This window comes from Larimichthys crocea, chromosome VII (assembly GCF_000972845.2).
Source record: "Larimichthys crocea isolate SSNF chromosome VII, L_crocea_2.0, whole genome shotgun sequence".
In the NCBI taxonomy this organism is placed as follows: Eukaryota; Metazoa; Chordata; class Actinopteri; family Sciaenidae; genus Larimichthys; species Larimichthys crocea.
In genome coordinates this window covers 18,949,831-18,976,009 of record NC_040017.1, presented here as the reverse complement: position 1 = coordinate 18,976,009, position 26,179 = coordinate 18,949,831, and the positions used below count along the sequence as shown (strand labels likewise).

Here is a 26,179-nt window from a genome sequence, read left to right as displayed (position 1 = left end):
TGTGTCAGTACTGTGTCAGTACTGTGTCTGTACTTGCTGTACTGTGTCTGTAGTGTGTCAGTACTGTGTCTGTAGTGGCTGAACTGTGGTGTGTCTGTAGTGTGTCAGTACTGTGTCTGTAGTGTCGTGTTCAGCCTGAGGGAAGCGCCGTCTGTTTACTGTACGTCACTTTAACAACAGAAGAAGAGACGTGTCCAAACACTGAAGCCTCGTTAACAAACATTTTTTTTATTTTTACTGAATTATTTGATTTTTCCGAAGTTTGATCTGTTTTTATATTTTATGAATTTTATCAAATAAACTTTTTGCAAAGAAGTCAAATTTCCTTAAATCTCTTGAGTCACCACGTGTGACATGTATGATCACAACAACAACGTTTCATTAAGAATGTAACTGTCTGAAATCAAGTACTTTTGCTCAAGTACAGATTTGGGGTACTTGTACTCGGGTACATCTCTGGACCTCACCCTGTTTCTTTACAAATGAAGATTTTCACACCAACGGAAATGTTTTGTTTTGAGTTTGGTCAGCTGGTCAGCTCACAGCCAATGAGATCACAGTGTCTGACCCACCATGGACTCCATGGTGAAGATTAAAGTCTTTGTAGTCCTTGTCTGCTCAGTTTGTGGTACTGTTCAGGTCCAATCTCTCCATGGTGCCTCTGATCCAGGTCAGGAAGTTCCCCAGTCGGCTGTAAACGCCGTACTTTCCCCTCGCGGCGCACTTCTCGCCCCAGCTGACCACACCGGTCAGAAACCAGGTCCCTCTGTAGTTCACCACAAAGGGTCCGCCGCTGTCCCCACTGCAGGCATCCATACTGACATCCAGGTAACCTGCGCAGAACATGTTGTCCGTGATCACCTGCAGGACGGACATGCCAGGTCAGAACAAGATCAATAAAAGAGGGAAAATGTTCTCAGGTGGATCAGTTCACCTGTTCAGTGGATGCAATGCAGTCTTTGTAGCTGACTACTGGCAGCGTCACCTTCCTGAGGAACCGGGAGGATTTCCCCAGGTAGTGCATGAGCCCCCAGCCTGTCACCATGCCCCTGTTACCCTCCTGAACACAAAGAGGCAGAGCTAAGACCTTATCTCAAACTGAAAACACCTAAGTCAGAGAGACAGTTACCTGCAGCAGGTATTTGGACAGGTGGCGGTCGGGGAGGCAGGCAGGTATGGCTGTGGGCCCCCTAATGATGGGCTGGGCGAGGTACAGCAGAGCGACATCGCTGTCAAAGGTGTAGGAGTGAAAGTGAGGATGAATGAAGACCTTCTGCACCTTAATCTGCTGCTCACCTGGGTCAGGACGCTTCTTATCCAGGTCACCTGCACACCGAGACATGACCCACCTGTTTAACACCTGATCTGCACCTGAGGAGACTACTCCCCCTCAACCACAGTTCAGGTAAACACACACACACAGTGTATAGTCACCTATAGTCACATGATCTGTAGTCTCTTCAACGCAGTGAGCAGCAGTGACCACCCACCGATCAGAGACCAGAGTCCCTCCACAGAAACCGTAACCATCAGACCTGCGCAGCAGAACCTGAACACGACAACAGTTTGTGTGTTTGGGACTTTTACCATCATTAAATCAGTTTATATATATGTATAAATAGTTTCTTTGAATTCAAGATGTCTTCTCACCTGCCACGGACTCCCTCCTCGTCTCACCAGGACTCCGCCCACGATACGAGTGAGCACCATCAGCTCTGTCTCATTGGCTCCTCTCGGTTCAGATGTTGCATTCACTGTCGTCCACTCGTCCTGCATCTCTGTTGAGTTCAGTATCGGCAGCCAGCTGTCCGTGCTGTTGTCGTCCAACTCCATGGTGAGGTCGCTCAACAGAGATCGACCTCTGGACAACATGTGAAGGCTCTGCTGACCGCAGGGGAATGACACTGGTCGGGAAGAAGAGGAGATATTCTGAGGACAGTCCAGACCTCCAGTAATCATCTGACTGACTTCCTGTCTAAGGTGCATATGGTTCACGTGGTTAAATGACCACAGTTTGGTCAGGAGGTCCAGATCTGGACCAGGAGGACCCTATTTGTGTCCTGTCCTAAACCCAAACTGCAACTATTGACCTTCTCCCTACACAGACTCCGCTGATCCTCCATCACCTGAAGGGAACCTCTCATTGGTTGATACTCTGGAGAGAAACGCTCTCAGGGGTCTCCTACCAGTTTAATCCACAGGAACACTGCCAATGGAGGGCACCTAGGAGGATCCAAAGATGCGGACCGGAACTGAGATAGACCTGAAGATTGAGAGCTTTTCTTTCAGCCTCAGCTCTCTCTGAACCACAACGGTACAATGTCTGCACTACTGCTGACACTGCACAAATCCGCCAGTCCGATACCCAGAGGGAGCATCCGACCTCAGACCTCAGTGCCAACAAGAGGCACTCCTTACCATGGCTGCACCTTCAGATCTGGACCATGAAAGTCATCAATGGGATCTGAGACAAGGTTCAACCTCGTCAGAAACTGAGGACGTGTTTGACTTTGTACCAAGTATACGGACACAGTTCGTACTTTGGTTAGACGAGGACTGGATGGCTTGTAACAATGGACACAGTATCCCATACTCCCCCAGTGCCCTTCACAGGATCCCCAAGGAAACCTGGTCATAGGCCACATGTAGACTGGTTGGTTGAATGTCCATGACCCTCCAGCAGCTCCACAGGAGCTGGTCCATTGTTCCACCGGCAGGACAGAATCCACACTCTTACTCCTAAATCTGGGATTCGACAATCAGTCTGCATCCTTTTCAGGTACCTTGGAAATATTTTTCCTGAGGAGGCTGAGCAATGTGATACCCCGATAATTGGATCACATCCTCCAGTATCCCTTTTTGAAAAGGTGAACCACCACCCGGTCTGCCACTCCACAGGTAGTGTTACTGTCTTCCATGTGACACTGAAAAGGTGTGTCAGCCAAGACAGCCCAATGTCCAAAGCCTTCTCAGGGCAAACCTCATCCACACCTGGCACTTTGCTGCCAAAGAGCTTTCTGACTACCTTGGTGACCCCTCTCAGGTAAAACCACACCACAGTAAGATGGTGATTGTTTGGTGGTGGGTCGAGCTGTAGTATCAGCAGCTGTAAATAGTGAATGGACTTCAGGAGCTTCTTTGGGGTTCAGTAACTCAAGCTCAAGGACACTTCAACTGGACCAAGGAATGGAACCGATGACCGATTACCTGCTCTTCATCCTTATAGTTATAATATCAGGAGTACTGTAGTATCTGTAGTATTAGTAGCATTGTAGTATTGTGGTACTATATTATCATAGTATTGTAGTATTGTATTACCGGTCCTGGAGCAGCTCTGTCCGTCTGCCTCCAGTCTGAACCCATCTGCGCAGCCACACTGGACTCCAGCTCCGCCCAGCAGGTCTCTGCAGTACTGAATACAGCCTCCATTTCTATAGCGACACTCCAACACCACTACACAAAGTACACATAATTAGTACATACTCACTATGCAAATACACAGTTAGTACACAGTTAGTCAGTCTCGGGTGTTGGTGACCTGGTCTAAGGTATTGGTTACCTAAGTCCTAGGTGTCGGTGACCTGAGCCTCAGGTGTCGTTTACCTGACTCACAGGTGTTGGTTACCTGAGTCTCAGGTGTTGGTGATCTGAGTCTCAGGTGTTGATGACCTGAGTCTCAGGTGGTCTTGATTACCTGAGTCTCAGGTGTTGGTTACCTGAGTCTCAGGTGTTGGTGATCTGAGTCTCAGGTGTTGGTTACCTGAGTCTCAGGTGTTGGTTACCTGAGTCTCAGGTGTTGATGACCTGACTCGCAGGGGCTGGTTACCTGACTCGCAGGTCTTGCCATGGTACTGTGGAGGACACAGACACATGAAGTCTCCCCGGTCCAGAGTGCACATCCCTCCATTCAGACAGGGGTTGGTCCGACAAGGGTTCAGATCTATGACACACAGGAGACACTTGATCAGCTCAGGTGAATCCAAACAAGGCTATATCTGGACCAGAACCTTCACAGAGCAGGTCTGGTTCTGATCATTGGATGATGAAATACTCACTGATGTATCTGTACCAAAACTCCATCTGTGAAAACAGAAAAATGTGAAGAAACACTTCAAAGAAAACACACCACTAAAAAGGAAGTCACACATATTGATTAGTAGCCAATGGCGAGTCTGCAGCGCTATGAGCTAGCAACAGCGCCTACCTTCCAGTAAACACGTCCGGACAGAACAGAACCTCTGAAACCAGTGGTGTCCAAACAAGCCAACAACAACAACAAGCCTTTCAACAACAACAACAACAACAATTTTCCATCATAAAGTCTGTAAGTCACCTCGGTAGTGTAACGTTATTCCCTGTTGGTCTCAGGGGCTGTGCTCCAACCCGGTCCAGTCGAGCTGCTGAGCCCGGTTCTGTTAGCATGCTAACAGCAGATTTAGTTAACTAGCGGTTAGCCACTTTAGCAAGTGGTTAGGCTAAAGCTATCTGTCTATCGTAAACTGTGGAAATCAGATTACATGACTTTCTGTCATTGTTGGTCCAGATTCCAGAGTACATGTGACAGTGTTTCTAGTGATCCCTATTGGGGCCCAGACCCTCAATTTGGACCACAGTGGTCCTCCTTACTGTCTTCTCTTGGGTCTGGAAGATCTCTGCAGCCTCCTCCTGTGAGCAGCTCTCCTCGTAACACTCCCTCTCCAGGTTTCCAGGTAACATCTCCTCCAGGAGGTTGGAGTTGGCTCGACGCCTCCTGGTGGATGAGCGGAGGATCTGACCGGCTGATGACTGATCCAGAAACACTGAGGGGTGGACAAAATAACGGAAACAGAACAATAACAGAAATCAATCAATAAGTCATTCATTGATATATTATGTTTGATTAATGTCAGTATGGATACATCATGTTGATTCATCGGTCAGCCTCACCTGTACATTGGATCAGTGCAGAGCAGGTGAGCAGAGCGCAGAGGGCTGTGATCAGACGTGTAGATGGCAACATGTCTGCCTGCCTGTATCTGTCTGTGCATGTCACACAAACATGTCAGATCTCTATGTTCAATCATATCTTGTCACTTCACATGGCTCATGTTACGTAGCTTATCATGTTATGTATCTCCATGTATTTTGTCATGTTGTAAACCTCATCATGTTCTCGACATGTTATTACATTACATTACATTACATTACATTGCATTTAGCAGACGCTTTTATCCAAAGCGACTTACAGAGGAGGACATAAGCTGAGAAAGGTGTAAAGGACACAGAGTAGTTGTTAGTTTTGTTAGTTTTGTTAGGCAGGGAAGCATTCTCGAAACAGAAAGGTTTTTACAAGTTTTTTAAAGGTAGAAAGGGATGTTGCTGTTCTAGTAGCCGTTGGTAGGTCATTCCACCATTTGGGGACGACCACAGAGAAGAGTTTAGAGTGACCTCGCTTTGCGAGAGGCGAGGGTACAACTAGACGGTTTGTATGAGCGGAGCGTAGCGCCCTGGTCGGGACGTGAGCCTTTAGTAAGGCGCTGAGATAGGCAGGGGCAGATCCTGAGATGGTTTTGTAGGCTAGCGTCAGAGCTTTGTGTTTAATTCTGGCAGCTACAGGCAGCCAGTGCAGGTCGCTGAAGAGTGGGGTGACATGTGACCTTTTAGGTTGATTGAAAACCAGTCGCGCTGCGGCATTCTGGACCATTTGCAAAGGTTTGATCGCGCAAGCAGGTAGGCCAGCCAAGAGCGAGTTGCAGTAATCGAGGCGGGAGCTGACTGTAGCCTGAATCAGGAGCTGAGCGGCATATTGGGTCAGGTACGGTCTGATTTTTCTAATATTGTACAATGCATAGCGACATGACCTCGCTACGGAGGAAATGTGTTCAGAGAGAGAAAGACGATCATCTAGTACCACGCCCAGGTTTTTAGCAGCATGGTTAGGGGTAATAGTGACAGTACCAATTTTCAGGTTGAAGTCATGGCAGATTGACTCATGGGCAGGGATGACCAGGAGTTCGGTTTTTGACAGATTAAGCTGGAGATGGTGGTCTTTCATCCAAGTTGACAGATCAGAGAGACAGGCGGAGATGCGTGCGGAGACCGTGGTGTCGTCCGGCTGGAACGACAGGTATAGCTGTGTGTCATCGGCATAGCAGTGGTAGGAGAAGCCGTGTGAGCGGATAACATGGGACAGCGAGGTGGTGTAGATGGCAAACAGAAGGGGACCCAGCACCGACCCCTGCGGCACCCCCGTGGAGAGGGTATGAGTCGATGACAGACGACCTTGCCAAGACACATTAAAGGAGCGTCCAGCGAGGTAGGACTCGAGTCAGGAGTGGGCAGAGCCTGTAATGCCCATGTTAGCGAGTGTGGTTAGGAGTATGTCGTGATTGACTGTATCGAAGGCAGCCGATAAGTCGAGAAGGATGAGTACCGATGATTGCCCTCGTGCTCTGGCTGTTTTTAAGGCTTCTGAGACAGATAGTAAGGCTGTTTCGGTGGAGTGGCCACTTCTGAAACCCGATTGTTTTGGGTCAAGTAGGTGGTGATGGGTGAGGAAGTCAGTGACTTGTTTAGAGGCTGCCCTCTCAATTGTTTTCGAGAGGAAGAGAAGCAGTGACACCGGCCGATAATTTTCAACCAAGGCGGGGTTAAGCGTAGTCTTTTTCAGTAATGGCGTAACTCTGGCTTGTTTGAAGTTATATATCTCAACACGTTACATGTCTTTACATATTACATCTATAGATCTATATGTTACGTTAATACGTGTTCACAAGTTACGTCTATACATCTATATGTGCTCACACGTCAGTTAATTTACTTTTTCTATTTTTTAGTATTAGAAAGATAAAAATCTGAAATTTTGTCATCCAGCTTCGACTTTACAAACATCCACTCGTTTCTTTCTATGGACTATATGTTGAGGAACTCTGAGCTGAAGAATCAGAACCAGTTCTGCTGTCTGTGGACGGGCCTACCTGTTAACTCCTGATGTCTGTTGTCGTCTGTTGTTGTCTCCTGTGAAAGCAGACGCTCAGTGTCGGTCTAACATAAAATGGAGGACGGAGATTCAGCTGATTGATTGATCGTTAACCACAATTCAAATATTGACTCTACAGGAAGTGATGAGACTGTGGAGAGGTCAAAGGTCACAGCAGCCTGATCATCCTGTAAGACAAATTTGTGGGCAAATATGTCCAAACACCTGACGTCAGCTGAGTTTAATATTCAGGTCTAACCAGGTCAGGCTAACCTTTAGCTTAGCTTCAGTTACAGTTAGCACTAGGCTCCACCTTTGTACATCACATCATTTACTGTCAGATAAAATCAACAGGTTTGTCTTCATGCTGCTGTCAGCATCATGGCTCCCGTTAGCTGAAAGCTAAATAACATACACACTCAGTGTTTAGTTAGTGCTAACATTAGAAAAACAAAACAAGGAGCTAAAAGAGGCAAAAAGACTGAACGATGGAGACAACGACTTTATCACAGATGTTTCTCTGTACACAACACAATGTATTTACACTGACAGCCCTGCAGGGGGCGTATGTACAAACAGAGGTATGACAGCGTACAGTATCAAGATTAATGCATAAATTAAATATTAAATACACAGAACGGATCAGACGACCTCGTCAGGACAAACAAACAGCTGAAGGCATGCTGAGTCTGCACAGGATGTTTTATTTTGAAAACTGACTGGAGTTTGCACAGGATGTTTTATTTTGAAGAGAATGCGATGAGTGGAGTTCAGACAATTTAAAATGTTTGACATAAAAAGACTGATCACGTGATGTCCTCGTGATGTCACATGTGTCACATGATCAAACAACAGAACATGGATCAGGACGTGTACTCTTTAATCCTGGTCTGATGAGATCATCTGAACGTGTGACTTGTTTCTGTCTTTGATCGTCTTCGTTGATAGAAACTCGTCTGAAACATTTAAAGACGTCTGAACTCAAACTGACGACATGAGAGACGACAGACAGACATGAAAGTCTGACTCCCTTAAAAACGTGTTTTTGTTTCAGATCTACTTAAGGCTGCACGTGTAAGATGAGGTCCAGGTCTGATATAAAACATCTGAACCTTTTGTATACTTTGACTGTGATTCTTTGTTTGGTCCCTTCAACAAACAGGAAACAGCTTGTCTTTGTCGAATGATCCGATTGTCGCTGAAGTCTCTGTCAGACCACCTGATCTGGATCAGGTTCTGGTTCTTTCTAGCGTCCCGTCGTCTCTAAGTTTAGTTAATAGAATAAATATGGACTTTAGTACAAAACCTGATCTGGACTCAGAGTGTCCGTCCCCTCTTTGGCAGATCGGGGACAATCTGCTGACACCATGTCTGGTTTTAAAGGGTTCTGCTGTGTCCTGGTCCGACAGGACCAGAGGAGGTTCTGATTGGTCGGCTGGTCTGGCAGGTAGATCACAGGAACAAAAAATTGGCCCGGCTCAGCGAAGGCCTTTAATCTGGCACGCATGGTTCGTACTGGAACTGGCTCTCCAACAAACCCAGGTCGGGTCCTAACTGGTTTGGAGTCCCAACACTGCAAAACATCTGGGGATCATCTGATTGGTCAGTGGGTGACATGACAAGGCACTAGTGGATCATCTGACTGGTTCTCTCTCCATGTGGTCTGTGTGAATGAGTCCTCGTCCAATCACAGTGAGCTGCAGATATTATGTCATAGGCTGGGTCAGAGGTCAGAGTTCGGGTCGGGTGGTTGAGGTGGTCGATTGCAGCAGAGGTAGGAGGAGAGCAGGCAGCTAAGAGGACAACAACACAACAAACATCAGCTGATTAACATGTAAACAATCACCTGAGCCTGACCCCACCCCTCAGAGGATCCACCTTGACCCGGTTCTGTGCTCCCGCGTAGTGTTGCTTTCATCAACGAAAATTATGACAAAATCCAACAAACAACAAACCTTTATCACGTGACGAAAATGAGACGGGACGCAATGTAAATGCTGGTCATGTGACGATAACTATAATTAAATATATAATCCAATATTGTTGACGAATAAAAACGAGACTAAATGTGGTTTACAAAATAAAAACTCTGCTAAAATGTCTCTTCATTGTTGTTACGCTATGTTATAACGTTATTTCGTCTTGTTGTTATTATTTTGCAGTATTTCTGTTTCCTGTGTCTCACTTCAGGTCGCACTGCGCAGTCGCAGGCGACCTCACTTTCTCAATCCCCACTCGCAGCATTATTTAGAAGATGGGTTCGTGTTAACGACAGACAACTGACAGAGAGAGGGACCGATGGCCGGCCAGGAAAAGAAGAAACGACATTTGGACACACTTTCATTACATAGAAGTGGAAAAGAAAACAGAAATGGATGAATGAATGTATTAAAATTTCTCTGGCATTGTCATGTGATGCCATTTTATTTATTTATTTTATTTAAATGTATGTGTGTAAACTTTTAACATGTTTGGTTGGTAAAATAAATATGTTGTAAATTCAAATCAGAGTCTTCCGTGTCTGGAATGGATGTATTCTTGAGTCTATAAGGTAACAATAATGTAATAAGACAACCTTGTTTGAATTGTGAAATGGGTTTGGCTAAAAGAAAATTTTGGTTTCATCTATAGTACTAGGTACTTATACTGACTGAGTTAAACAGAATTGCATTAGTAAAAAAAGACTAAAATACAATTTCCATTGACTAGAACTAGATGAAAATAGTCACGGATAATTCTGACTAAAATAATAGTCAGAGTTTTAATTGACTGAAACTTGACTAGACTAAAAAGAGTATGAATGTGACTAAAACTACTAAAAACTAAAATGACAGCTTGACACAAAGACTAGACTAAGACTAAAATTAAAACAGGCTGCCAAAAACAACCCTACTCCCGGGTCAGGATCACGGTCAAACACTCCTGGTGCCAACTGGTGCCTCCTCTAGGAGTCAGACCTGAAGAGGAGCGTCTGGTGGACGAGCTGAAGAAACTACATGGACCTGCTGCCCTGTGGGCCAACACCAGACAGGTACAGGGCTGGACTGTGCTGATTACTGGTATCATAGACCGGTCAGAGACGTGTAACGTCGCCTCAATGACAGGGAAGGAACCAGAACTGATGCTGGAGGTGAACAATACCAACTAGATACAGTCAGGCTCACCTCTACACATGGTTCTGGTTCTGGTACTCAAGGAGCTGGACTTTGGGCATTGGGCAGATGTGAGGACACTCCTAAGCCTGAAGGTTAGCCTCTGATACTGAGGCGTATCTAAGGACTGCAGGTGTTGGAGGAGTTCAGGGTGGCCAAGGAGAAGAACCTCAGTTGGCCTCAAGGAAGTTCTGGCAAACAGTTTGACAACTTGGAAAAGGGGAAGCACGGCTTGACCCAGGCAGGGTGGAGAACCACTGACCCAGATTGAGGGTACAGGAACTCAGACTATTGTTGAAACTCAGATTCAGGAATGACCGTGGACCTCAGACCACAGACTACATCTTCACCCTCACAGGAGGTCTAACCATGATCATCCAGTCTGCATGTGCTTTGGTCCACTGAGGGAGTATGCGGACCGGGATCGTCATTATAACCCATCCGGTCAGGACCAGGACCACGACTGAACGACTCAATGTTTTTGACTCACCTGGCTGCAGTCAGGCCTCGCTGGCGCTGCTGTTCCTGTTCAGTTCTCTGATGCCCTGAAGGATCCTCTTCATGTGACCCACCTTCGTCACGCCAAGATCCTGAACACACACACACACACACACACACACACACAGAGATACACACACACACGAACATGTTACTAACAGGTAACGTAGAAATAATCAGAACATGGTCAGTCCTCTGAGCAGCGACTCCGCACACCGAGCTAGCCGTGGTACCTTCAGGTCTCTCCTCTCCAGGTGGATGAGCTCGGCTCCGCGGACGTCGTGTCTGATAAAGATGTCCTTATACTCAGTGAGACACAGAAAGTCCAGCCACGCCCCCACCTCGTCCGTCCCCCACTGATGAACTGAGACACCAACAGGAAGTGAGACAGACAGACAGGAAGTGCGACAGAGACAGGAAGTGAGACAGAGAGAGACAGGAAGTGAGACTGAGAGAGACAGGAAGTGACAGAGCTCACCTGGCAGTGACAAAGTCGCACACGTCTCCTTGTTCTTGTTGTTTTTGTCTTTCTTGAACTTCGGGACCAGACGGAACTTCGCACTCCGACTTCTCTTTGAGAAATCTGTCAGAGGACCCTGAGAACAGACAGACAGGTGAAAGGCAGACAGGTGAGAGACCATTTCCAAATGTTTTCGTGATGAAAATGCTGAACCAGTACTTCTGGTACTGTACTTTTGAACCAGAATTTCTGAACCAGTACATTTGAACCAGTACTTTTGAAACAGTACCTCGTGGTCTGACGGGTCGATGATGGGACATAACCAGGATACATCAGCGAGCCGACGGAGCTGCTGAGCCACAGAACTCAGAGCCACATTCAACTGTTCTTGCTGCGGCGGGTCCAACTGCTACAGAGACACAAGCAGAACCATCAGAACCAGCTGTAACATGAGGGACCAATAGAGACCAGAAGAGACCAGAATAGACCAGTGGAGAACAGTAGAGGTTGTTACCATGGACATCTTTCCAGCCAGCAGCAGTTCAGTCTCACTAAATAAAACTTTGACGTTGCTGACCATCTGAAACACGACACTGCAGCTCAGAGCCTGGAGAGACAGACAGGAGGGGAGAGAGAGACAGGTTAGAGAAAGAGACTGACTGAGAGACAGACAGACAGACAGACAGATGTGATGTGACAGATGTGTCTCGCACCCCGGAGCTCTTGGAGTTGGCGTAGACAACGTCCATGGCCTTTGAGCTGGCGTTAACGGCGTGAGCCAGTTCCTGCTCCAGACTGTGGTGAGACTGAGCGACCTCCCGGATACTGAGACAGACAGGCAGACAGCGGGACAGGTTACTGATGAGTCGTTGATCAGGTTATGGATCATTAATGAGTCACTGATCAATCAGGTTACGGATCATCACCTGTGTATCAGAGCTCCGGCTGCCTGACCAAACTCCCTGACGAGCGTGGCCTCGTCCTCAGAGACGATCTCTGGCTGAGACGTCAGAGCGGCCTGAGGAGGAGGAGACCGAGGAAACTCGCACTTCTGTTTGTCCTCCCATGACTTCAGAGTGCTCTCAAAGGCCTGCAATAAACACACACACACTGTGAAACACACTGAAAAACAGACACACAGGTCAGACTGGGTCAGACTGGTCTGCAGGACTCACTCTGTCCCTGGTGAGGGTCTGGGTTCGGTTCTTGTGGATAATCTTGATGTAACCAGGAGGCTGGACCCACGCCTCCCCGTCCACCTGAACTGGCACACCTTCATCACCAAGGATGGTGATCTTTACTGTCCGGCACTGAGGCAGAGAGACAGACAGGTCAGAGAGATACAGACGGGTCAGACAAGTTATACAGACAGACAGACAGGTGTACCTGAGCGATGCGGTGGTGCTGCAGGTTGATGACTCGTGAAACGGCCATCTGCATGCTGCCGAACACCGCCACCACCTCCAAGATCTTATCATCGAAAGACGGAGCCGTGAACGTCTGAGAGACAGACAGGAAGGCAGACAAACAGTTAGAATGACAGATAGACAGACAGCCAGGGCTGTCAAACAGACAGGTAGACAGACAGGTTGAGTTCTCACGTCATCCTCTTTGGTTCCTCCCCAGAAGTTGGTTCCTCCGGCGTAGCTCGGGATGTTCAACACGGCGATGCCTTGCAGACTGGGCAGAGGGATCGGCCGCCCGTCACACTGCAGTGACAACAAACCAAATCAGCTGTACAGACAGGAAGTGATGTCACCAGCTCTATCAATGTAAACCCAGCAGAACTATCAGAACCAGCTCCAGTGTGTCTAATCGTCTTACCTCCAGCAGAACCCTCTGTTCCAGGTTCTTGTAGGTTCTGTGCAGCAGCTCTTTGGTTCCCAGAACACCGTACCACATCATGTTCTTTGTCCGGCTCCTGAGCACAGTCACACCACAGGTTTGGAATCAACCCAAGGTTTGAGATTCAAGGTTTTAAATTCAAGGATCAATCAGGGTTCTTTTGTACCTGCACTTCTCTGGATGTTCATCTCTCTTGTTGTTGAAGTCCAGAGAGATTTTAGCGTCCAGTCCGATTCCAAAGTAATTATTCATCACGCATTTCTCAGTGTAGCAGTCCCTGCAGATGCAGACAGACATATATAATGTAAACCTCAGTATCAACAAAGTGTATACATATTATATATGTGTATATACAATATGTATATGTATATACACTATATATATATGTGTGTATATACAGCATATATATGTGTATATACAGTATATATGTGTGTATATACAGTATATATATGTGTATATACAGTATATATATGTGTATATACAGTATATATATGTGTATATACAGTATATATGTGTATATACAGTATATATGTGTATATACAGTATACATATGTGTATATACAGCATATATGTGTATATACAGTATATATATGTGTATATACAGCATATATGTGTATATACACATATGTGTATATACAGTATATATATGTGTATATACAGTATATATGTGTATATACAGTATATATGTGTGTATATACAGCATATATGTGTATATACAGTATATATATGTGTATATACAGAGTGAAGAGGACATCACTGAAAGCATCAAACCACCGCCGGGCCCCTGAGATAAAGGAGCTAAATCCGGGCACCCAGATGTGACAAATCCCCACGTATAGTAAACATCGGTGAAAAGGAAAGGTCAGCAACGAACGGGACGCTTCTTCCATTGCGTAACGAGAAGGAGAAAAAGGGGGGAGACAAGGTCTGTTTTTCAGCTTCATGTGTCTGGTCGGATGCCCATAGATTACCTGGTTGTTGCACTGACGAACTCTTGACCTCGCTGCACAACCCGAAACCGACACCAGTGTGGCCAAAAGAGTCGAGAACAAGCAAGAACGGGCGAAACAACAGCTTCAGCCATGATAATGCGCGAGGTAACGGAGGGGGGGAGAGAAAGGGAGAAAAGGAACCTCGGGTCCTGGTCCAGAGCGTGATGCAAAGCTGGGTTTAAGCCCACAAGACCAGGACTAGAGGCGTGTGCAAGCGGCGAAAACGACCCACAAAAAGGCGGAGGTAGAGGACTGAGCCGAAAAGGACAGGTCGGTAACCTCCTGCAAAAGGCTATACCAAGGAGACGGATTAAGACAAGGAAAACAAACGAAATTAAAGCACAATGGCGGGAACACAGGGCAGGAGGAAGAGGACTGGGGAAGTTGAGTACACTGGGACCCCACAAAAGGGAGCGGGCACAATACGAAGCCACGAGTAACCGGCGGGGGAATTCCAGAAGGGCAAGTGGTGACAGCAACAATATGCTGAAAGAATATGTCTGTACTGCTGGAAAAAAAGGTGCTGGGGGCCGGCATACATAAAAGGACGAAGATACCAGGGAGAGATGACAAAAAATAAAATACAGACTGAGACCGTACACGTACCTCGCTGCTGGGGGGCGGTAATGAAGCGTTGGTACATATTAATGAATGATGGGGATACTTATAAGGTATAATCGGTTGTAAATTCTAGTTCGTTCGTGTGGTCTTGCTAAAGTCTTATCTGCTGAATCTTTTCTTTGCTGTGGCGTGGGAATCTTCGTGCTTGCGTATGGGTAATAATTATTATTATTAAATTATATGTAATATTCCTGTATTATGTTAAAACTTTATCTGTGCTTTTTGTTGTTACACGCTTTGGCAATGTAAACATGTTTCCCATGCCAATAAAGCTGAATTGATTGAGAGAGAGAGGGGGAGAGAGAGAGAGAGAGAGAGAGAGAGAGAGAGAGAGAGGAGAGAGAGGAGAGAGAGAGAGAGAGAGAGAGAGCAGAGAGAGAACGACACTTTTCTTGTTGATATCGAGGGTCTGTTGTTGTGTTGTGTTGTTGTGTGTTGTTTGTGTGTTGTTGTGCGTGTGTTTTTGTGTTGTTGTTGTGTGTTGTTTTTGTTGTTTGTTGGTTTGTTTTGTGTGTTTTTTTTTGTTGTGTTGGTGGTGGGTGTTGTTGTGTGTTGTTTTTGGTGTGTTGTTGTTTTTTGTTTTGTTTTGTGTTGTCTGACACATCTTTCCTTCTGATTACCTTCTTGGCCATCGCCTCAGACTCCTCTGAACGTCTCTGTGTTCTTCTCGTAGCCTTTACCACACACAGAAAACGCCACAGCCATGCAGACAACAAACGCCAAACAAGGACCCTGAAAATATACGACACAACAGACCCATGAAAATATACGACACAAACAGACCCAGAAAATATACACACAAACAGACCCATGAAAAAATATACGACAACAAACAACCCATGAAAATATACCACAAAACAGGCCCATAAATATACGACACAAACAAGACCCATGAAAATATACGACACAAACAGACCCATGAAAAATAAATACGACACAAACGAAGAACCCATGAAAATATACGACACAAACAGACCTCCAAACAACACATTAACACACACACACACACACACACACCTAACACACACATAACACATTAACACACACACACACTAACACACACACACACACACACACACCACACATTAACACACACCACTTAACACACACACACACACACATTAACACACACACACATTAACACACACACACATTAACACACACACACATAACACACACCACACACACACACACACACACACACACATTAACAACACTTAACACACACACACACACACACATAGAACACAAACACACACTTAACACACAACACATTAACACACACACCACACACACACAATTTATCACATGGCAGATGTCACCCTCAATTCTGAAGTCTCTATAATATGACCTCATCAGAGTGACATCACTACTCTTTGTCCATAAATGGTCATTAGTGTATCACATTGTTACCTGATGATCTGTCTGTCTCTCTGCCTGCCACCTTTCTCTGTGTGCTCGATGATTCGTCTGTCTCTCTGCCTGTCTCACCTTGTTCTGTGTGCTCGATGATCTGTCTGTCTCTCTGCCTGTCTCACCTTTCTCTGTGTGCTCGATGATCTGTCTGATGGCCTTCTCAGACTGTTGGCTCGCACATCAGCTGCTCTCGAGGTTTAAAGATTGCGGCGGCCAGACGAGGAAGAGGAGGAAGAGGGGGGGTGTTGGTCCGTGGAGAGCAGGAGGTGTGAAGAGGAGGATGATGATGGTGAAGGTGAAGAGAGAAGGCAGGACGTCTCCCTCCACCTCCTCCTGCTCCTCAGCAATGGTGGGTGGAGGAGCCGGAAGAGGAAAGTGGAAGCTTGAGACTCCTCGTTCAGAGGCTTCAAGGGGAGTCGAGTTTCTCCTTCAACACACCACACTGATGAAAGAGAGAGGACAGGTAGGACAACTGACAGAGAGAGAGAGAGAGAGAGAGAGAGAGAGAGAGAGAGAGAGAGAGAGAGAGAGAGAGAGAGAAGAGAAGAGAGAGAAGAGAGAGAGAGAGAGAAGAGAGAGAGAGAGAAGACAAGAGAGAACAGTCGGATCACTTGAACGTCGATATCCCTGGCCTCGCTCTCTCTGACACGATATTAAATGCCGACTCTTTGCAGATGATCTGATACTGTGCTCATCTAAAGAGGCATTACAACAGCAAACTAGATCATCTGCAGAACTTCGTGAGACCTGGGCCTGACAGTTAACCTAGAGAGACGCAGGATCATGGTCTTCCAGAAACGACAAGATGTCAGGGAAACCCAAACAAAAAAGTTCTTAGCTGGGCTCTGCTGACATGAACTCACACATAACTACACATTATTTAGGACTCAAAATTAGCTCTACAGGAAATTTTAATCCATTAATGAACTCAGAGACAAGGGAAGAAGCTTTTTTACGCCTTAAAGAAGTCCTCAGTTATTGATATAACCCGCTAGAATCTGGCTCAAAATACTCCACCTGTAATTGATACGAACCCATTTTACTGTATGGTAATGAAGTATGGGGCCCTCTTAAAAAAATCAAGACTTTGAAAAAAATGGGACAAACACCCAATGAAAAGCCTGCATACTGAGATCTGTAAGAGCATTCTCAGAGTCCAGAGGAAACCCCCCAGTAATGGATGTGCCGCTGAATTAGGACAATTTCCCCTTTTAATTCGATACAAAAAAGAGCCATCAAATGCTAACCAACACCTCAAAGCCACGAAGCCCAGCTCCTACCATATACAACCCCAAATGCCAAGAGGAGAGCAAAGAAGGGTGTCCCCTCAGCCAGCTGGTCCACCATCGACGCCAACACTCAGGGCACCAAGACCGCCCCACACAATCCGGCCCCACCAAATCAGAACTAAAGAAAAAGAAAATTACAAACTATTGGACATCTGCAACCAAAACACAAAGCAAACTCCAGTGCTATTCGGCCCTAACAGAGACAACTGCATGGCAGATTATCTGAGCTGTGTAACCGACCCCAGACTGAGGAAGACGTTGGCTATGTACAGACTCAGCAACCACAGCCTGGACAGAGACAGAGACAGAGACAGAGACACAGACAGAGACAGAGACAGAGACACAGACAGAGACACAGGCAGAGACAGAGACAGAGACACAGACAGAGACAGAGACACAGGCAGACACAGCCTGGCCATAGAGACAAGGCCGACACAGACAGACCTGCTGCCCAGAGGAAGGCTGTGCACCCACTGCACACAAACGCGAGGTGGGAGACTGAGCTGCACTTCTTAACCTCCCTGCCAGCTAACCAGGACATTAGAGACACAAACTTTCCACAAATGCGGACACACAGAGGGACTTTGAGACACTGGACCCCACCCAAATCTCCCATACCTGCTGGGGAAGTCCAGCAATGTGCACACATAGCGGAAGATTTCTGTACTGCTGCGACCAGAGAAGGACGTCCAGAGGACAAGAAGGACAGACGGAGACCGTCTCCTCCGTGCTGGACATAATGAACTTTGTACATATTTGATGATTCTTATAATTATTTGCTTATAATTCTTCTCTTATCTCTTCTTCTCTTCTTCTTCTTCTTCGTTCTTATTATTCTATTATTATTATTATTATTTAATATTCCTGTATTATGTTAAAACATTTATCTGTGCTTTTTGTTGTTACACGCTTTGGCAAGGTAAACTGTTTCCCCATGCCAATAAAGCTAATTGAATTGAGAGAGGAGGGGAGAGAGAGAGGAGAGAGAGAGAGGAAGAGAGAGAGAAGAGAGAGAGAGAGAGAGAAGAGAGAGAAGAGAGAGAGAGAGAGAGAGAAACTGACACTTTGTCGTTGTTGTATCGATGGTCTGTTGTTTGTGTTGTGTTGTTGTTTGTTGTTTTTTTGTGTTGTTGTTTTGTGTTTTTGTGTTGTGTGTTGTGTTTGTGTTGTTTGTGTTGTTTTGTGTGTTTTTTTTGTGTTGGTTGTGTTGTGTGTTGTTGTGTGTTGTTTGTGGTGTTGTGTGTGTTGTGTTGTTTTTGTTTTTGTGTTGTCTGACACATCTGTCCTTCATTGATTACCTTCTTGGCCTCGCCTCAGATCTCCTCTGAACTCTCTGTGTTCTTCCGTAGGCTTTACCAACCACGAGACACAAAGTCCGTCACACGCTCCACCTAGAAACCCTGAAATATACGACACAAACGACACATGAAAATAGAACACACAAACAGACCCATGAAAATATACGAACAAACAGACCCATGAAAATATAACGACACAAAACAGACCCAGAAAATATACGCAACAAACGCCCACCGACCCAAACAGCCCATGAAAATATACGACACAAACAGACCCATGAAAATATACGACACAAACAGACCCATGAAAATATACGACACAAACAGACCCATGAAAATATACGACACAAACAGAACCATGAATATATACGACACAAACAGAACCATGAATATATACGACACAAACAGACCCATGAATATATACCACACAAACAGAACCATGAATATATACTACTGATCACACTTACAACACCATCAGTCCCCTTATTTCAACCTCCATATAACTTCAGACAGGCAGGCAGATGGACACGCAGACAGAAGACAGACAGACAGACAGACTTACTTGGCGGAGGAGATGACAACAGAGTGTTGGTCTGAGGTGAGGATCTTGGACAGGTGAGCAGCCACTGAGTCCTCATAGGTCAAAATCTGCTGAACCTGGATCACACAAACACAGAGGTCAGTACAGGTGTGAACTGTCAGCACGGGTGTAAACTGTCAGCACAGGTGTAAACTGTCAGCACAGGTGTAAACTGTCAGCACAGGTGTAAACTGTCATACTGTCAACACACTGAAATGTTAGACAACAGCAGGAAGTGATGTCATTTCCTGTTACCTCAGAATCGTCACTGCAGTCCTCGGTAACAGTGGAGGCAGAGTGTTGCCGTGGAAACTTGGTCTCATAGACCATGATGCTCCACCTGCAGCAGGAGGACAGACAGGCTGAGTTACCAGTCTAACGTCACTCACCTGTCTAACATCACTCACATCTCTAACATCACTTTACCTGTCTAACATCACTCACCTGTCTAACATCACTCACCTGTCTAACATCACTTTACCTGTCTAACATCTTGGTGCTGGCTCTCTCCAGTTTCTCCAGGATCTGGGGCAACTGAGTGTCGTCGTCACAGGCTGAACCCCAGCCCAGAACTCGGGCCAGATCGTTTCCGGTCCCCAGAGGAAGAACTCCCAGCTGACACTAAACAACACAACAACATGTTACCTGCTGCAAGCCCAGCCCACTAATGTGTGTGTTACCTGTGTGTGTATTACCTGTTTGTGCAGTGTGAGGGCGTCGATCTCAGAGAGAACCCAGCCGACGCTGCCGTCTCCTCCACAGACCAAGATCCTGAACGTGTCAAACTTCTGAAACAAACGAAGACTGAAGGAGCGACAGACAGGTCAGAGAGAGACAGACAGGCTGAATGTTTACAACATGAAGTGGATTTTCTCCCCTGCTGTCTCACCCCAGGTGTGGTCCTCCATTCATCAGGTCAAACACCTGAGCCGGGTTCAGCAGCTGTTTAAAGCGTCTCAGGAACTTCACACCTTGATTGTCTCCACTCTTTGAGTTCACGAAGACGAGGAGAGGACTGGTGCAGGACGGAGGACAGGACGCCTTCCAGAAACCTGACCACAAACAACACGCAACCAACATGCAATCACACAGGTGTGATCAGGCGTGTGTGAGATCAGATGTGAGCCTGTATGATCAGGCGTGTGTGAGATCAGGTGTGATCAGGTGTGATCAGGTGAGATCAGATGTGATCAGGTGTGATCAGGTGTGATCAGATGCAGGTTGAAACTCACCGTCAGAGTCGATGCTGTTGAGTGCCGTTGGCGGGATGACGGACACCTTACACTGTCCCAGAGGACACTTGGAGGACAGCTGGTCCTTACAGGCTGAGTGCACCTGCAGGACAGAGAGACAACAGCACACCTAAGTCCTGACACACCTGCCTTTGTGACTCCATGGTCACCATAGTAACAGGACTTACCATGGCTTTACACCACAGACACCTCCAGTCCTGCAGACGGAGGACGCTGCCACACGTCTTATCACAGACGTTACATTTAGCAGAGACAGGCAGGTTCCCCTCCAACCACTGATGAGGCATGGACACCTGAGGACAGAGGTCAGAGATCACCTGAGAGCCGCACACGAGGCATTCACGGTCATCAGGAAAGGTCAGGAATATTCAGGTGTCTCACCCCGTCCTCGTCTTCGATGATGTCCTTCCCAATAGACGCCAGCGTCGTCCACTTACAGTTATTGGTCGCTCGGACGGCACAGCGCTTATGAGCCTTAAACTTACACACTGATACACACGCATGCACACACACGCGCACACACACACACACACACACACACACACACACACTATAACTATCATGTTTGTTAGCTGACAGAGCTGTCACTGTGAGCTGTCACTGTGAGCTGTCACTGTGAGCTGTGTGCTGTCACTGTGAGCTGTGTGCTGTCACTGTGAGCTGTGTGATATCACTGTGTGCTGTCACTGTGAGCTGTCACTGTGTGATGTCACTGTGTGCTGTCACTGTGTGATGTCACTGTGTGATGTCACTGTGTGATGTCACTGTGAGCTGTGTGCGGTCACTGTGTGCGGTCACTGTGTGCGGTCACTGTGTGATGTCACTGTGTGATGTCACTGTGTGATGTCACTGTGAGCTGTGTGCTGTCACTGTGAGCTGTGTGATATCACCGTGTGATGTCACTGTGTGATATCACTGTGAGCTGTCACTGTGTGCTAACACTGTGAGCTGCCACTGTGTGCTGCCACTGTGTGCTGTCACTGTGTGCTGTCACTGTGTGCTGTGTGCTGTCACTGTGTGCTGTCACTGTGAGCTGTCACTGTGTGATATCACTGTGTGCTGTCACTGTGAGCTGTCACTGTGAGCTGTCACTGTGTGCTAGCACTGTGAGCTGCCACTGTGTGCTGCCACTGTGTGCTGCCACTGTGTGCTGTGTGCTGTCACTGTGTGCTGTCACTGTGAGCTGTCACTGTGTGATATCACTGTGTGCTGTCACTGTGTGCTGTCACTGTGAGCTGCCACTGTGTGCTGTCACTGTGAGTTGTGTGATGTTACTGTGTGCTGTCACTGTGTGCTGTCACTGTGAGCTGTTGTGTGATGTCACTGTGTGATGTCACTGTGTGCTGTCACTGTGTGATGTCACTGTGTGCTGTCACTGTGAGCTGTTGTTGTGTGATGTCACTGTGTGATGTTACTGTGTGCTGTCACTGTGTGATATCACTGTGTGCTGTCACTGTGAGCTGTGTGATCTCACTACCTTCACAGGACAGGCCGTGTGATATCACTGTGTGCTGTCACTGTGAGCTGTCACTGTGTGCTGTCACTGTGTGATATCACTGTGTGCTGTCACTGTGAGCTGTTGTTGTGTGATGTCACTGTGTGATGTCACTGTGTGACGTCACTGTGTGCTGTCACTGTGTGATATCACTATGTGCTGTCACTGTGAGCTGTGTGATCTCACTACCTTCACAGGACAGGCCGTGTGATGTCACTCCTGACAGCGCCTCCCTACAGACGTTACAGTACGTCGGTCTGGCGTGAGAGCAGGCATACCAGTTATGCATCCCACTGAAGTGATCCATGCTGTACTGGGTGGACTGGGAGAGAGAGACAGTGAGAGAGACAGGCAGTCAGTAAGACAGACAGGGACTTTAACTGTCTCAGGTCATTTTTCTTCTTCACTCTTTATGAAGTCTGCCTGAGGCGTCCATTAAAAGTAGAACAGCTGAGCAGATAGACACTTCTGAACCGGACCAGAGAGGTTCTGCTGGGTGTGACACAGATTAGTACGGAACACAGAACATGTCACATCCATGACCAGAAAATCTGGACTGACACACTTCTTCATACTGACTGATTTTTGGTCATTCTGGTCTCAGTCTTACCTCATAGTTGTGTCTGTTCTGGACACTCCTCAAAGCTGCCATCCACTCCTCCATCTCCTTCCTGTTGTCAGCACACAGGATGAGACGTCTGCACGGCGTGATCACCTACACACACACACACACACACACACACACACACACACAGAACAACAGTTTGTAAACTGCAGCAACAAAACAACCAAGTTAACCTATGTGTGTGTGTGCATGTGTGTGTGTACAGGAAGTGGTTTCCTGTGAAATGTGTTGTTGTAATTTCCAGAGAAAGAGACGTCAACTTCCACTTCCTGTTCAGCTGTTCCACAAGCAGCCAATCACAGCACAGATCTGAACACAGTGTGTTTCATATAGATATACACATACACACATAGATTAGCGTGATGTTTGATGTGATGCATGTGTGGTTTCCATCAAAACAAACACACCTCCAGGCTCTGTGGCTGCGTCACATGACCTGCATCACATGATCTGACAGAATCCTCTGTGAGGAAACTCTGATCACATGACAGAAAACAGATTGTGAGCATGACGAGTACACATCTTAAACCAGACGAGGTCAACATGACCACGACCAGAACCAGACGGCCCGGTTCTGAAGAAATAACACATTTATAATCAACTGTGCAGAACAGAGGGAGTGGTGTCAGGTTCTAAAGGTGTACCCGGACCTCCTGGTCTGACCCAGGTCGACCTTTGACCTCCTGCCTGCTGATGTCACAGGTATGTGTCCACAGGAAGCTCTTCACAATAAAAGCATGACTGGTTTGTTGACTGTTGAACAGTTTGTTGTGTTTGAATGAAGTGATAGCGTGTTACATGATGTGTGTGCACACGCCTCAGTCCTGGTCTGGGGTAAACCCCCTTCATCACGCTGACCAGGACCGAGGTCCGAGCGACTCACTGTGAAGCTGTTGTTGACGTTCTTGGTGCTCGACTCGGCCACACTGGCGTCGGTCAGGTCAACTTCGTCAAAGATTATGGACTGCAGACCAGAAAACAGACAGAGCTGTGACATCATCACCTATGTCATAGTGATGTCACACTGTGAGACAGGTGTGAGCTCAGTGAGTCACCTTAGCGGTCTGAGCGTAGTACAGCGTCCGTCCTCTGAGTTTGAAGTATCGTCTCTTCCAGCGCTGGAACGAGTTCGTCTGTTTCAACAGATTTCCCTCTTTCAACACGGTCTGCAACGTTACATACAACACGTTACATACAACACGTTACAAACAACACGTTACAAACAACACGTTACAAACAACACAACATCATCAGTCAGCTGACATATGAAGTTCTTGAGACTTTCTCTAAATGAAGTTCTGACCAATCAGAGAACGGACACACTGAGTGATGTCATACATGTTTATGTAAATATGCGCTGCTGGATGCCCCTCCCTCCTCCTGCCTAAGAAGACGACGCCCACCTGTCAATCAAAGCGTCCACGCTCTTAACCCTGCATAACTTTAAGCCTTAATATAATGTGAACAGGTGAGTTGTATATAAATTCACCCTCAGTACAGTTGTCATGAACGGGGAAATTAGCTACAGAGACCAAAACTGTTTTTTGTACCAGGCTGTAAACATGTTTATTTCTGCTGTGAAGTTGGACATTTGGACATGGGGACTTATGGAGACTGACTCACTTCTGGAGCCAGCCTCAGGAACTGCAGCTTGTGTTTGGTCTGAATAAGTGAGATCTGAAACAAGCTGCTGTTAGTGTTTAGTTTATAAGTCTGTTAGCTGACAGAACCAGAACCCTCTGAACAGAACCAGGGCCCTCTGAACAGAACCAGGGCCCTCTGAACAGAACCAGGACCCTCTGAACAGAACCAGGGCCCTCTGAACAAAACCAGGGCCCTCTGAACAGAACCAGTCTGGGCCTGGACCCGCTGTGGTTCCCACATGACTCATTCTGCAGCTTTAAATAGAAACTGTGCGGCTTCCTGCCAAACTCACTTCCTGTGACGCAAACATCCACGTCAGAGCACACAGCTGCTCACGATGCCTTCAGGGACCGTCAGACAGGCCAGCGCCGTGTGAGAAGGCCGGCCCAGTACATCCAGACCACAGATTGGACCGGGCCTGTGTGTCTCAGTGTGATCATTAAAGTTCTTTAGGCAGCACCGCATCAGTCTGACTCATTACACAAATAAGAAAGTCTGTAGGCTGAGTTAAAGTCCAAGATATTAGACCACACAAACAGACCAGAACCAGAGCCACGACCAGGACCGGGGTCCGGTTCCTGACTGAACTCATTATGCTTTATTCTGGCTCCATCAGAACCTCTCGGAGCACTGACTCCGGGATTTCCCACCTTTTTGTGTGCACCTGAAGGCAGCATGCAGTTGTTAAAACTTTAAAAAGTTTAAAAAGTTTAATTTGTTGATTAAAGTTTAATTTCATTGAAACAACGAACCGACCCGGTTCTGCACGGGTTCGGTGTGTCCGGTTGTTCCCGGGATGAAGCGGCGGTCCGTGTGATCTCTGCGGACCGTTACGTCTCATCAAACGGACCTGTCAGCAGCCGCGGGGTGCGGGCCACCTCTCACGGAGGGCAGCGGTAGGAAACAGCGCGGCTTTGCGCCGGGCCTGAGACCCTCCGACTAGCAGCAGTTAGCCGCGTTAGCATTAAACTCCCGGTAGAACGGTTCAAAGAAACATTTCCCGGTGACACCGGAGGTCTTCAGACGTTTTAGTCTCGGTACATTTCCTCCCAGACTTCTGATTTCAGTAAGTTAGCTCTTCACGACTCTTCACGACTCCACAACCCGTGATTAAACCCGGTCCCCCCGGTGTGCTGCGTTGTTTTACCGGGACAATAATAACGTGTTTAATTCTATTTCACCCGGTGTCCGTTAACCGGAGCGTTACCGTAGCAGCTGTGTCGGTGTCCGGGTCCAGACTCGGTTTAAAACCGGTCCCAGTTTAAGAGACGTCCGTGATTAAAGCATGTAGCGGAGGCCAAACACGGGAATAACCGGGTTAACGGTAAATATTACCCGCTCTTTGAGGCGGCACCGGTTCAGCCCTCCGCCCGGCGGTGACTCGGAGCTCTGGCCGTTTGTTCCCGGGTGTGCGAGCTCCGAGCTCCGCGATAAAAACCGTCAAACGGTGATAAAAGATGACGTATGATAGACCCGAGCCGTGTCCGGTGTGCGCGGTGTGCCGTGCCCCGCGGAGGCTCTGTCCGCCCCCTCACATGTCCGCTGTTAACTTCATGTTTTCATCGAACATCCACGGAGCGAACTTGGACCCGGAGCTTTCAGCGCGGAGCTCCGCTCTCTGCCCCGAGCAGGACGCCGTGCCTCCGGCTGTGTGTGGCCCACCCCCGCTGAATGAACACACACTGCCCGCAGCAGACCCGCTGATACCGGCCCGCTCCGGGACCCTGCTCACCTTGCTGCGGATCTGTCCGGACGTCGACACTTTTCGGATGAGTTTCTGCGGGCTTCCGGGCTCCTGCTCCGGCTCACTGTCCGACGACTCGTCCAGGCACCGGGCCGCGGCTGACTCCGGTCCCCCTGCCTCCGCCATCCTGCCATCAGACCCCCGGGGAGGACCAGGGGAGGCAGCGCCCCCCAGCGGCGGAGATCCGGCAGCAGCAGGGGGGAGGTGTGAGGGGCGCTTAGTGACATCTGGTGGTCAAAGTGTGACATTACAAGAACCCAGAGGGTCTGACAGGAGGTCCAGAAGTTCAGAGGAGGTTCAGAAGTTCAG

General features: G+C 47.4%; 2 protein-coding genes across 2 annotated transcripts; both read right to left on the bottom strand.

Moving 5' to 3' along the window:
* Window positions 1-70: 70 nt before the first annotated feature.
* On the bottom strand, window positions 71-7,305 carry LOC104934181 (coagulation factor X). Its single transcript, XM_010749783.3, has 11 exons — window positions 6,957-7,305; window positions 4,927-5,019; window positions 4,627-4,799; window positions 4,056-4,080; window positions 3,827-3,940; window positions 3,319-3,453; window positions 1,651-1,904; window positions 1,435-1,549; window positions 1,130-1,326; window positions 935-1,060; window positions 71-861 (listed from the first exon to the last, which is right to left on the bottom strand). Exons 2-11 carry the CDS (start codon window positions 4,997-4,999, stop codon window positions 619-621), a joined length of 1,455 nt encoding a protein of 484 aa, XP_010748085.2. The 5' UTR covers window positions 5,000-5,019; window positions 6,957-7,305; the 3' UTR covers window positions 71-618.
* A 139-nt stretch (window positions 7,306-7,444) lies between these two features.
* dgkd (diacylglycerol kinase delta) lies at window positions 7,445-26,121 on the bottom strand. Its single transcript, XM_027280328.1, is given in 26 exon segments — window positions 7,445-8,751; window positions 10,601-10,700; window positions 10,842-10,972; window positions 11,087-11,204; window positions 11,358-11,477; window positions 11,583-11,675; window positions 11,782-11,893; window positions 11,995-12,158; window positions 12,244-12,378; window positions 12,455-12,568; window positions 12,670-12,777; window positions 12,893-12,989; window positions 13,080-13,234; window positions 19,088-19,186; window positions 19,365-19,449; window positions 19,591-19,730; window positions 19,805-19,913; window positions 19,999-20,161; window positions 20,342-20,444; window positions 20,530-20,655; window positions 20,744-20,850; window positions 22,047-22,179; window positions 22,468-22,572; window positions 23,366-23,446; window positions 23,538-23,648; window positions 25,859-26,121. Coding segments are annotated over 25 exon segments (2,937 nt in total). The 5' UTR covers window positions 25,997-26,121; the 3' UTR covers window positions 7,445-8,751; window positions 10,601-10,610.
* Between the last annotated feature and the right edge of the window lie 58 nt (window positions 26,122-26,179).